This window comes from Aedes albopictus, chromosome 3 (genome assembly GCF_035046485.1).
Source record: "Aedes albopictus strain Foshan chromosome 3, AalbF5, whole genome shotgun sequence".
In the NCBI taxonomy this organism is placed as follows: Eukaryota; Metazoa; Arthropoda; class Insecta; order Diptera; family Culicidae; genus Aedes; species Aedes albopictus.
Genome location: NC_085138.1, coordinates 447,377,512 through 447,389,665, shown reverse-complemented (window position 1 = coordinate 447,389,665; position 12,154 = coordinate 447,377,512). Strand labels below are relative to the sequence as shown.

Below are 12,154 nucleotides of genomic sequence, written 5' to 3'. Positions count from 1 at the left end.
TATTGTTAAAAATAGACATTAGAAATAAGTCTAGGATTAGGTTAAACATCATTGGGGCTGTTGTTTGCCTGTTGATGTGATGTGTTCATAAATAAATAAACAAATGTCAAACGTTTTTTTACTAACCATGCGTAAAAAGAAAATTTCGCTTCGTAGAATGCAACAAAGTTTGGCAATCATCGCTGATGTTTGAGTGGAGCGTAGCGACAACAAAGCAACCTGTTTTCATGTGCATATGATGGTGCGTGTGCGAGAAGAGGAAAGCAAGCATGCTCTCAGTTGGAAGTAAAAGTTATTTATAAATTGAATCAGAGTAGAAAGCGTTCTGGTTGTTTCCGAACGATTTCAACAAGCGCTTACAGATGAATGTCTAGCACTGGTAGGTATCAATCAGAAGATACGTGTTCGGAGCCTGTGAAAACCAAGCTGATATACGCAAGCTTTTTTTTTTTTTTTTTTTTTTTTTTTTTTTTTTTTTTTTTTTTTTTTTTTTTTTTTTTTTTTTTTTTTTTTTTTTTTTTTTTTTTTTTTTTTTTTTTTTTTTAAACCCTCCACTGACCCCCATACCAAAGAGCTCTCACATCGAGCCCCCTGGTAATGGACACTTGCTAAAAAAAAGTTAACATTCGCGGAGATAAGTAATACTAATAAAGTGAAATCCCAGTGGAACTTAGTTCCTTTGAAGGGATTCACATAGCAGTAAAAAAATTAAGACTACAAAAAACAACTAAATATTTACTTAATTCGTGATAACGAGTGTGGCTACAGTATTCAAATGACTAAATTAAAATAACTAAAATAACTAAAATGTAGGGAAAAACTAGCAGGAGCCAGAAAAACCTACATATGCTAATTGGTTGACACGTTAAAATATATGTTCATTTACCTTCTGTGATATGTACTGTTTCAGTTTGCTTTTGAATAATATGCAGTTATGAATTACTTTTAAATCGCTAGGAAGTGCGTTAAACTTTGATGGACCATAATGTTTAATACGTGTGAGACCTATATTCGTGTATGCTCTACTTTTCACTAATTCGTTTGCATGTCTAGTATTCTGTAGAGTAGCCCTTGTTGAGAATATTATGTTTTTGCGAAAACTATGGTTGAATAAAGAATTATGTACATACATGATTGTTTGACAATCGCGCAACCCTAGAATAGGAATTATTTTGTGATGTTGACTTGTGTAAAGTGAGGTTGTCGGATACAAGTGAGGAAGATTGAAGATTACTTTTACACATCTGTTCTGCAACGTCTGCACTCTTTTTAATTTTGACTTAGCGGCATGACCCCAAACAATAATTAAATACTGAATTATGGAATGAATGCATGCATTATAAAATTGTAGCAAAACTTCGTTGGGCACGAAAGATCGCACTCTTTTCATAAGACCACATAAGGATGAGATTTTGTTAGAAACATGCTTAATATGAGTGTCCCAAGTAAGACATGAATCTATGTGCAAACCTAAGTATTTAAAAGATAGCACTTTTTCAATATGAAAGTTGTTAATACATGGATCAGAGTGTTGAGGAATGGATTTGCGTAAAGAATGAAAAACCATATATTTTGTTTTGCTGAGATTTAAAGAGAGATGATTGCCATTGAAAAACTCCAGGAGGGTAGCCAGATCTGATTCAATGTCTTTTATTATGGATTGTATTCTAAAATGAGGGTAGAAAAGAGCTGTGTCGTCTGCAAAGAGTCTAGGGGTTCAACATGATTTATGTCGGTCCGACAACAAAAAAGAGACAGAAAAAATCTGTGTTATTGTGTCGGAGTGATCTTTTTTACGAAACGAACTCAGGCATACTACGAATCTTTTCGTTGCAGAAAACAACGAATGGCATTCGTAAACCGGACAAGCGATTTCGTACAATGCAACAAAATATTTTTTCAGTGTAGGTGGCCATGGAAACGAGTTCATTTTCAGTAACCACGGATCCGCTCAAACGTCAAATTAGTGAGCTCGTGCATAGGGCTAAGGCATCCCGGCCAGGTGTTGTTCCTGTTGAATATAAAAAAACCGTGGAAGTACCCCCAATTTCACAATTAGCATGACATTGTGCGTGGACTTCAATCAAACTTCCTTGATTAGTAAAGCGACAGCAATTGCTTTGATGATGGTCAATAAAAATCAAATAATAAACTCAGACAATCTAAACAGCTCCAGTCCAGCCAGACAAAGCTTTGTCCAACCGTAATTGCGCACCAATTAAGCAATAACTGATAAGCGCAGCCGCAAATTTGTTTCCCAAAACAACCACCATAGAGTCAATCTTGCCGGCTTCGGGCTCTGGCGGTGGATGACTGGATTTCGCGCATATCTTCTCGGCAGCCAATCCGGATTGCACCGCACGATATCAGAACTGCACACCACAGACAGTAGTAGGGCAGTGGTTCTCAAATTGTTTACGCTACACAAGCATTCATAGTTATTTCTTGTATGTAGCCTATAGTCAAATATTTAAAAGACACGGACACGTTCAATGCTTCCAGTGAGCTATTTGCTCTTTGAAGGAAGTACTACACTAGAAAACGGACTAGCCGAAAACTTTTCCTAACAGGTACGTCGGGAATCGAACCCGCGCTCCCTAGCACGATGCGACTAAATGCGATTTAGATTTTCTTTTAGGCTGAATTAAAAACTTAATAATCTGAGTACAATTTTTCATGCGCCAACAAAGCTTAGATCTGATAAGGGATTTTTAAGGAAGAGATTATAGATTGATAAATGAATTCTGCATCGAAATTCTTAGAAACATGCCAAATCAATTAGAAATTCCAGATGAGTCTTCAGGAGTTCACCAGGAATCCGTCAATATTCTGGTCTTGAGTCTACCATCACCATGCATTTAAGCAGAGTTTTTGTATAAACTTTGTGAGAAATCTGCCACGTTTCCCATTAATCTGCACCAAAAGGTACCAAGAATTTTGAATGGAATGTGGAAAACTTCTCAGGAGGAAACTTGAACCTTTCCATGAATTTTGCATGTTTTCTGTACGGATTTCGGGGAGAAGTATTTACAGAAACCCCCTAGAACTTTGTCTAGTAACAACGCTGAAGAGGGTTGATCTTTCCGTAACTCAGAAAAAGAACACACGAGTATCTAACACTTCAAGGGGGTTTGCTTAGATGAAAAGATTGCTAACGATCGCTTATGTGCTTGATCAAAGGCATCTTCGATTACAAACGCCAAATATCTTGATGAAGCATTCTAGAGAAATCGAATTATAAAGTTTTTAGTTCAATATTTAGAAATACCGGGGCGGTAATTTGCCGTGCTTTGCCAAACTGAAATCAGGCCAAACATTTCAATAGGTCCTATCTGCATTTGAGAGGCTCTCTTTGTTCACTTTCTCTTTCAATTATTGCAATGTAATGGTACACTTTTCAACTACTTTTGCAGTACAAATCAAAAGACGATTGTTTTGACCATCGTTCCATGCAAGGAGACAATCATAATTCAAATAAACAGCTGAGATATTAACGAAAGAGAGGAAAACCAAAGAGAGCCTCTCTTCTGCAGATTGGACCTTTAGACATGTTTGGCCTGAAATGGTTTCAGCGATTCACATCACGCAGTTTGAGAAACGCTGCCTTGAAGAATGGTAGTGTGTAGCTAAGTGTGAAGTGGATTTAAGTTTTTTTTTCTCTGCCTACTCTGATGTGAATGTAATCGTGCACGGCGACGGGATTCGGTTCCACGAATCGTTCACCGCTCGACCATCCATCGTCGTTTTAAAGCCAGTCGTCGCGCCGAAGAGACCCACGTGTTTCTCGCGGTGGTCTTCGTTATCTTCTTAGCTGACTGCTTTTTGAGGAGTTGACGTCATGACGTCGAGGAGGGAAGCACCGTTGAAGCATGAATTTGGCATTCAAGACCGGCCGGCGAATGCCAGCTGAAAGTGTCATAGCTTCGTCGCGTGATTCGGCTCGAAGCCGGTCAGACGCCGAATACTCGATGATCGCGTGTGTATTTTCATTGATTATGCCGTAACCTTCAGGGTCATGTTTTACTCTTTGCACACGATTTTTTTTTTTTGCGAGAATTCGATAGGCCGGTTCGGTGATAAGAGGGCCGGTCCGTGGGTAAAGTCTAATTAGCGCGCTGAGCTATTTCTGTTCTGAGTCAGTTTGTTCAAACGAAGTTAATGAGGTGTCTTCCATCCAAGCTGGGGCGACGTTTATCAGCCTTACGGTGGATTTATCAAAGCATGCGTTTACATACGTCCCAGTCAGTGTGTACAGGCATGAGTGGCAGTATTTAACTGGGTGAGTGCGATGGAGCTGGTGCGTAGCAAAATTAGCACTTGTGCCCGGAGACACCTCAAATCGAACGTATTTCAAGCAGTGTGAAACGTCCAGCCGACCGTGTCGTTTCCTATTTGAACGTTTTTTGAGCGGTGCCGATAGCTAATTTAATATAACACTATAATTTATTATAGAACGAGCTCACGGGGGACACACTGGACTCATGACTCGATCCACGTATGCGTGATCATCATAGCAAACAGCAACACCCACAGCCAGCCTACTTGGTTGTAGCGGCGACGTTTTTGGCATTCAAGCAACGCCTACTGCTGGAAGAACCGCTTACGGTTTTGGCCAAATCGAGTTGACAGTCGTCGCCGCAACAGATTACTTGGATGCGCACGGAGTGCACTGTTTACACAGTATGGTCAAATCACGCGACACCTCTTGGCGTTGGTGCTTGGTTGGGTCAACGTGCCCTCTCGCTTTCACCATTTCCACACCGATGTGATGACCGGCGACGGCGACGCTGCGGTGGAGGCGCACGTCAAGTGAGACAGATTTATTTATATTTTTTCTTGTTGAATTTAAAACAGCGAAACAATCACCACTGCCAAGAGTTTGTGTATTTACCGCACGAAATAGTAGTCGCCTGCGCTACCACATTGTTGTATGTACCTACAGGGTGGTGGCTACTTAGACAAAGAAATCGAATTTGAATATTAATTCGTAAACACCAGGAAAAAGTCCAACAACTGGTCTGACGAAGTCGCGCGACGCGACGCTACTCTCGCGCGCAGTAGTAATCCGCGGCCTGCCTTGTTAGAATGTTTGCGTGTAGAGGAATTCCACGGAGTCATGTCAGTCGATCCTGAGCGACCATTTCAAAAATATCTGAAACTTTGCACAGTTTTTCAATTTCATATAAATCGCCATTTTTTGATATTAAACCTTCATATTCACTCACTACTAACTTTTCAAAAGGGTGTATGCGAAAATAGTTCAAAAATATTCTAAAAGCTGTACAGCAAAAACGGATTGTTCGATTGTTATGAATTTTTCAGCAAAGTTAGATAACTAAATGATGATTCCTTAGAAAATATACACTGTAAAAAATTTATTTTTTTTACTTTAAAAAAATATGATCTTTGTCACAAAAACTCAAATATCTCAAAACCCTATCTTTTTACCAACGTCAATTTTTTAGGGGAAATGGCCCATTATATCAGCTATCTACCATAAAATTTTGGTGATGGTAAACTGATAAACAAAAAAGTTATGACATTTCAAACATTTCACAATTTTTACATTTAGTAACAAAAAAAAATTTTTTTCTGTGTAAATTATTTCGAGAATTATATTTTGATGTTGATTTTATTGTAAAGGCTACCGCCTGAATTAAACAAATTGTTTTCATGATATTTTTGTTTGATTATTCATAATTGCTGTAGTATCTATTTGAAACTTAGACGCGATCCAGTGTTGTGATCAAAAACATTGAGAGTGTCATACTTTTTATTGTACGTGACTGGTGAAAAAATCCCTTGATAGTGTTGAAAAGCTGTTGATTATAAGAAAAATGGAATTAAACTTATTTTTAAGAGAAAAGCTGTATAATAAAAGTTTTATATACGCGTATACGTCTAGTTTATCTAAAAAAAAATTACCTCTTAAAGAACAGACTTTATGATCGGAAGAATGTGAGTAACTTCAACAACAACAAATGCATGAGAGGTACATACCATAGACAAACAGACGAAACGCCTAGAACAATTTTCGTGAAAATCCATCGCCCAGTTCACACTAACACCACCTGGTGGAAATGTTTCACGAAACACTGCGTTGTGCAATATCGTCATCAGAAGGCGCAGGTGTGAAACGTCAAACGCACGATGGGCGCTCTTCTGGTTATGAAAGCCACAACCAAGATTCAAAATGATCGTTAAAGGCGTGGTCAATGAAAATTTCGTCAGTGTTACGTTTGTGTGTCTGTATACATACCATGACAATGCTCACGAAAAAGCAAAGAAATACTTCGCTATGGATATTAAATTAATTATTAGTAATTTTTTTCTTCAGTCAAGCAAACAACACCAAACTAGTCAGTTAAAACTAATAAGTGATTTTGTTTATTATAATCTAACGAACAACATGAACAGTCGCTTTCTCAAAGGTCTTCAACTCAACGCTCTCTTGTAGACCGTTTGATGAAAAAAAAATGTTCAAAAGAGTTACGAAATCTCACCGAAAGCACCATAGATAAACTGAAAGAGACTCGTTATGCCCAAATGCCCACATTGAATACAAATTTACTTGCACGTCCTGTCGTCTAGACTTTGACAAACGAGCCATCTGTATATCATCGGTAAAGCAGGGCGCAGGAAGTTCTAAAACGACAACAACTGAGAAATTGCCAGAAGTGCTAAGTGCAGAGAGTCATGCCACCGCACCATCAGCGACATCTGTTTAAACAATTTAATCACGCCCCTTTTCAAAAATGTTTTGGAATATTCTTCAACATCTATACCCATTTCAATATTTTTAACGTTGCAAAACACGCTCTCAACATTCATCTTGAAGAAGAGGGAAAACACTTGTCCTCAAATGTAACAGCAAATTAATGAATAAGGTACACCGGGGCAAGTTGAAACGGGTGGGGCAAGATGAAACAGCGGGTTAACATGATGTTTTCTAATGATAATAAATAGTTTGATCGCCGTAACGCATAGTTTTTGATTCAAACAATCTTTTAACGAAAGATAAATTACAAAATTGTATTGAAATCTGTTTCAAAACTTCGTGTTTCATCTTGCCCCACCCATTTCAACTTGCTCCGGTGTACCTTAAACGACTAATGCGCGGAGGGCGTGATAAAATCGGAACATTACTGTACATATAATATACATAATACATAATAAAAACAGATTGTTTTACTCACGCACGACCATTAACAATAAAATCAGCATCAAACTGCGATTTCCGGCCGAAATAATTTACACTTAAAAAAAAAATTACTAAATGTGATAATTGTGAAATGTTTTAATTGTCATAACTTTTTTGTTTATTAGTTCATCATCACCAAATTTTTATGGTAGATTGTTAATACAATGGACCGTTTTCCCTAAAAAATTACGTTGGTAAAAAGATAGGGTTTTGAGATATTTGAGTTTTTGTGACAAAAATGATATTTTTTAAGATTAAAAAAGATTTTTTTTTCACAGTGTATATTTTCTTAGGAATCACCATTTAGTTATCTAACTTTGCTTAACAATAAAATCAGCATCAAACTGCGATTTCTGACCGAAATAATTTACACAGAAAAAAATATTTACCAAATGTGAAAATTGTGAAATGTTTGAAATGTTATAACTTTTTTGTTTATTAGTTTACCATCACCAAATTTTTATGGTAGATTGCTAATATAATGGACCGTCTTCGCTAAAAAAATTACGTTGGTAAAAAGATAGGGTTTTGAGATATTTGAGTTTTTGTGGCAAAAATGATATTTTTTAATGTTAAAAAAGATTTTTTTTCACAGTGTATATTTTCTTAGGAATCACCATTTAGTTATCTAACTTTGCTGAAAAATTCATAGCAATCGAACGAACCATTTTGGCTGTGCAGATTTTTGAATATTTTTGAACCATTTTCACATACACCCTTTTGAAAAGTTAGTCGTGATTCAAAATTAAAATTTGATATCGAAAAATGGCGATTTAGATGGAACTGAAAAACTGTGCAAAGTTTCAGTTCAATAGAAAATCATGAATTAAAAATTTTGCTTAATTTTGATGCTGTTGCTTGGAATCGCTCTGTAGGCATAAGTAAACGGCGACGTCGACGTCTGTCTCTGCTGTGAGTGTATTTCACGACCATGTGGCGCTTGTTCACAGCCTACTATTAGAATGAATGTCTTCATCGCACTTTCGTTCAGTCGCGGTAGGCGAGCGAGTTTTGATTAATCAATCGCGAGGCTTATCGCTCCCCTCGCTAGAACGAGATAGACGTACCTACTTTGATATAGGTGAACTCACGCGCGTTTTTTTTTTGTTATCAGCGTGAAAAAATGTGCTCCGCTAGTTAGTCGCTCGATCGGCAGCTCGGAAGGTGGTGATCTCTTCTACTATCTCCTGGGAATCCTCTGTGATACTCGAATAGTGTTTAGTAGTGTTGTGTGTTTCGGGATACGGTTGATAAGAAGAACGGTGGCTTGTAGTTTGCTCCGGAGACTCGGTAGTGTGTCAGACCGAGTTTTTTGTCCCTCGGAGGAAAAGCTGAATGGCAAGAAAAGTGGAATCGTCGTAGGATAGAGCTTGTGCACACGCCAACGAGAGCAGAAACCGGAATCGTTTACACGACACCTCCGTAATGGTTCAAGTTCAACCACTGTTTCTACGTCGCCGATAGTGTCTACTGCATGGCCAACTATTTGTTTTTGTCCAGTATTTTCCTGCAGTAGACTAGTACATGAATATTTCCATTGGTCAGCTGTGAATGAAAACCCAGTGTCTTTGCGCGATAAGACCATAGAGTAAGAGGAGAAATAACGTTGCTCAGTCGTACTAAATTCTTGGAGCGATTGATTTACCGTCAGTATCTACAACCCGCGAGCGAACTGTATTTTGTATCCGAGTAGCCCGATAGATTTTTGTTTTTCTAAGTGCGAAAAGTGAAGAGATCTCAGTAGGCACCGCCGAAAGTTGTCAATTAGTGCTATTAAGTTTAATAATCTACCGCGAGGAACAAAAGAGTTACAAAAATGCCGCCCGCTGCCAGAACGGAGAATCGAACCCGTGACGGACACGTTCTCGTGTGGGAGCAAGCTGGCATCGCCGAGGAGTACCCAGAGAAAAAACGTTAGTATTTCATCAACATAAATTCGAAAATTCGCAATTAGGTCAAAGTCAGTCGAGCGGCGGCGTTGATTGTATGACTTTCAGCTGACCCCGAAACGGGATTTATACGGACAATCGTCACGAAAATAAGCATCTCAATTTATGTATGGCAACACTTGCGGGCGACACTTGCGTCAATCTGTGAATTCGGTTCAAGAACGGCCGTTGTTTTCCATTACCTCGCTCAACAACCCTACTTAATTTATTGTTTTGTGATTGACAAACATAAACCTGGTCGTCATCGGTTAAACGGGTGATCGAAAGTTTCCTAAAACCCTATGGCATCCTCGCGATTTTTGGCGGAGGCGGCGCGCAGTAGTAGGCGGGCGGAGCACGCGATCGCAGCAACCGAGCCGTGTCTCGCTCGCTCGGTGCACGTGCGGTTGCTATGACAAAAGCGTGAAAAGCGGATTCGATGGATCGTGAGAGCCGCGAGCACTTGTGCGCCGGCCGGCCGGGACGTGCGCATTGTTCTCCGTGATGTTGTTTCGTTTGAGAACGTTTGAACGTTCAAACATACATTTTGAAGCACCGCAACGCCAGCCGGAATGGGGCGAGACGCGCCCCGTTTGTATTTGGTTTTCGATTTCTGACTGTCATTGTTGAAACAGTTGATAAACTAAAACGGTCACTTCACCTGGCGGTGAGCAGTGATACTGCACGTTTTGCGGCAGAGGCATCCGGGAGAGCAGTCATGTTATCGGCGACATTTCATTAGGCGTCATGAGCGTTCGCGCTACTGATACCGATTTGGGATGGGGAACCGAATGTTTGATGGAGTGGCCCAGCGGATTTGCAGATTAGATTATATGGAAATTGTTAATCAATCGAAGGAGGCATGTCAACATTTGCAGCAGCGAGACAGAGAAAAGAAGATGAAGAAGTGGTGAACGATTGGCATCTTGTCTATTAATTTTGCATGGGATTTATTGCATCTGCGTTTATATTGGCCGATGGCCAATGAATGTTATCAATCATGGTTGCGTTGGTTTTTAATTGCGCTTTGAATTGCTTATCACAGCTAGACACGCGCCTCTTCTAATTTGGGTTAAAAAACAATATCGTAAATTTATGTCGTTTACGTGTCAGATCATACTTTGACGTGCGTCATCCTATACGAAAGCTTGTGTCTTCAAATTTATATGGATTTTTCTGAAGGAGTGACATTCTCTAATGTTCACCCCACTAAATGAAATAGGAAAAAAAATCTCCTATGCAAAATAGTATCATTTGCCATCCCAATGCACTAAAAATACATCCTAAGTAAAGTTACTAATTCAAATATTCTAGAAAATGTTCTTAAAACCAACATAAAACTAAAAAAAGGTAGTCGGTTTTGTACATTAATTAGTTAACAAGGAACGTATTAATACACAATTGTCGGAAGGTTATTTTATTGGATATCAGAAAAATGACAATACGTATCGGAACCTTCATAGGCCTACTAAGTTTCTTCGGAATCTCCACAGGTTTTATGACAGTTTTCAAAACCTCTTCAAGACTGATTGGTTACAGAAATGTTACTTGAGATAACTGTGTTAGCAAAGCTTAAAGTAAAAGAACTCGTTTCTTCACGTAGCTTCAATGTAATGAATTGCTTTATTCTAACAAAATTTACATGTTTGAAATTCAACCGATTGCTGCGGCTGAGCGGTATCTGAACACTCCTGATGTTCAATTCGCCCAGGAAGTCACTAACCGTAGATCTATGCTTCTTCAATTTGATTTCGTTCAACGGCTTGGCAACCATATACTCAGAGAGCGGCAGTAGACTACGGTCAGTACACCTTGTTGAACGAGGCCTTTGGTGAACTAGAACATGGTGTCCACGCGATAGGATCTTCGTTGAAGCCGTTCTGACACCAGGATTTTATTCGTCGTGCCCCGGTTCACCTACGTCTGTCAAAAGCTATCGGATCAGCTGTGACCGGAGGTTCTCCAAAGTCCTTTTCAAGACTTCATTCTTCATCGAAAGACCGAACGTTGCTGCAGCTGTTCATTTTCGTTTGTCTTCACCGCCTTACGTGCTATGCAAAGCCTTCTGCGATGATTCTCGTAGTTGGGACAATTTCTTCCTCGAACATCACAGACAGACATTGAATCACTTCCAATATTTCTGATTCAGAAGTAGCACTCTCTCTTTCAACCGACGGAAGTCCTCATACTTCCGTATCCTGTTGACTTGGTATTGAGTGGGAAAATTGTCTCTCCCAATCGGTAGAAGTTCTTACACTTCCGAATTCTGTTGATTAGGTTACTCTTCCGCCTCCAACCATTTGTTTGAAAGGAGCTCTGCTTCCTCTATCGGATTCCATCTTTAGGGTCTCTGTCTTTTCAATCACAGCCCTTGTTGCATCTACGGATTTCCGCATTCTCTATCGAAGACATACTGAAAGGTAACTCTGTCTTTTCCATTAGAACTATCCTTTTCTAGACTTCATTCTTCATTGAAAGACCGGACGTTGTTGCAGCTGTTCATTTTCGTCTGACTTCACTGCATTGACTTCACGTTCATTGAAGATCAGAAATGCTGTTATTTTTTTTTCTGACATTTCTTGTATGCAAAGCCTTCTGCGATGATTCTCGTAGCACATCGCCATCTAGAATCACCATGCTGTAGTCTATACAACAGGATCCAAAGCAGTTCTTGAGACTAATGCGAGGTATGCACTTCAAACGGAATCGCTCAAGTAATTTCCGTTCAGTGCATTATTTTTCCGTGACCGGAATGGTCAAGAAATTTAACACAGCAATCCCCATTTGATTTGACGTTTCGTTTCAGCTCCGTACTAAGGACCCGGAATAAGGCAACGCTTTCTGATTTCTTGAGCGATTCCTTGCCTGAATTTTCCACGCATCGAGATAGGGCAAGAAATTTCTTGCGATCTGCGTACTACCCATAACTTCATCTGCTGCTGTGTATTAGGTTTCCGTCAATGAAAAGGCGTTACAGGTATGCTACCTCGCTGTTCAACTGAACATCATTTCCTGTCCTGGTGAT

At 39.4% G+C, this 12,154-nt stretch overlaps 1 protein-coding gene across 3 annotated transcripts in view; it reads left to right on the top strand.

The window, feature by feature from the left end:
• Positions 1-12,154, top strand: part of LOC109425830 (putative inorganic phosphate cotransporter) — a 70,431-nt gene that overhangs the window by 39,739 nt on the left and 18,538 nt on the right. The window contains exon 1 of one of the 3 annotated variants that reach the window (XM_062856759.1): positions 8,363-9,114. The exons of the other annotated variants lie outside the window; for them this stretch is intronic. Coding sequence (XP_062712743.1) covers positions 9,018-9,114 — 97 coding nt within the window. The 5' untranslated portion in view covers positions 8,363-9,017. Of the gene's footprint in view, positions 1-8,362; positions 9,115-12,154 lie in introns of those variants that run through there. 3 annotated transcript variants of the gene reach the window in all.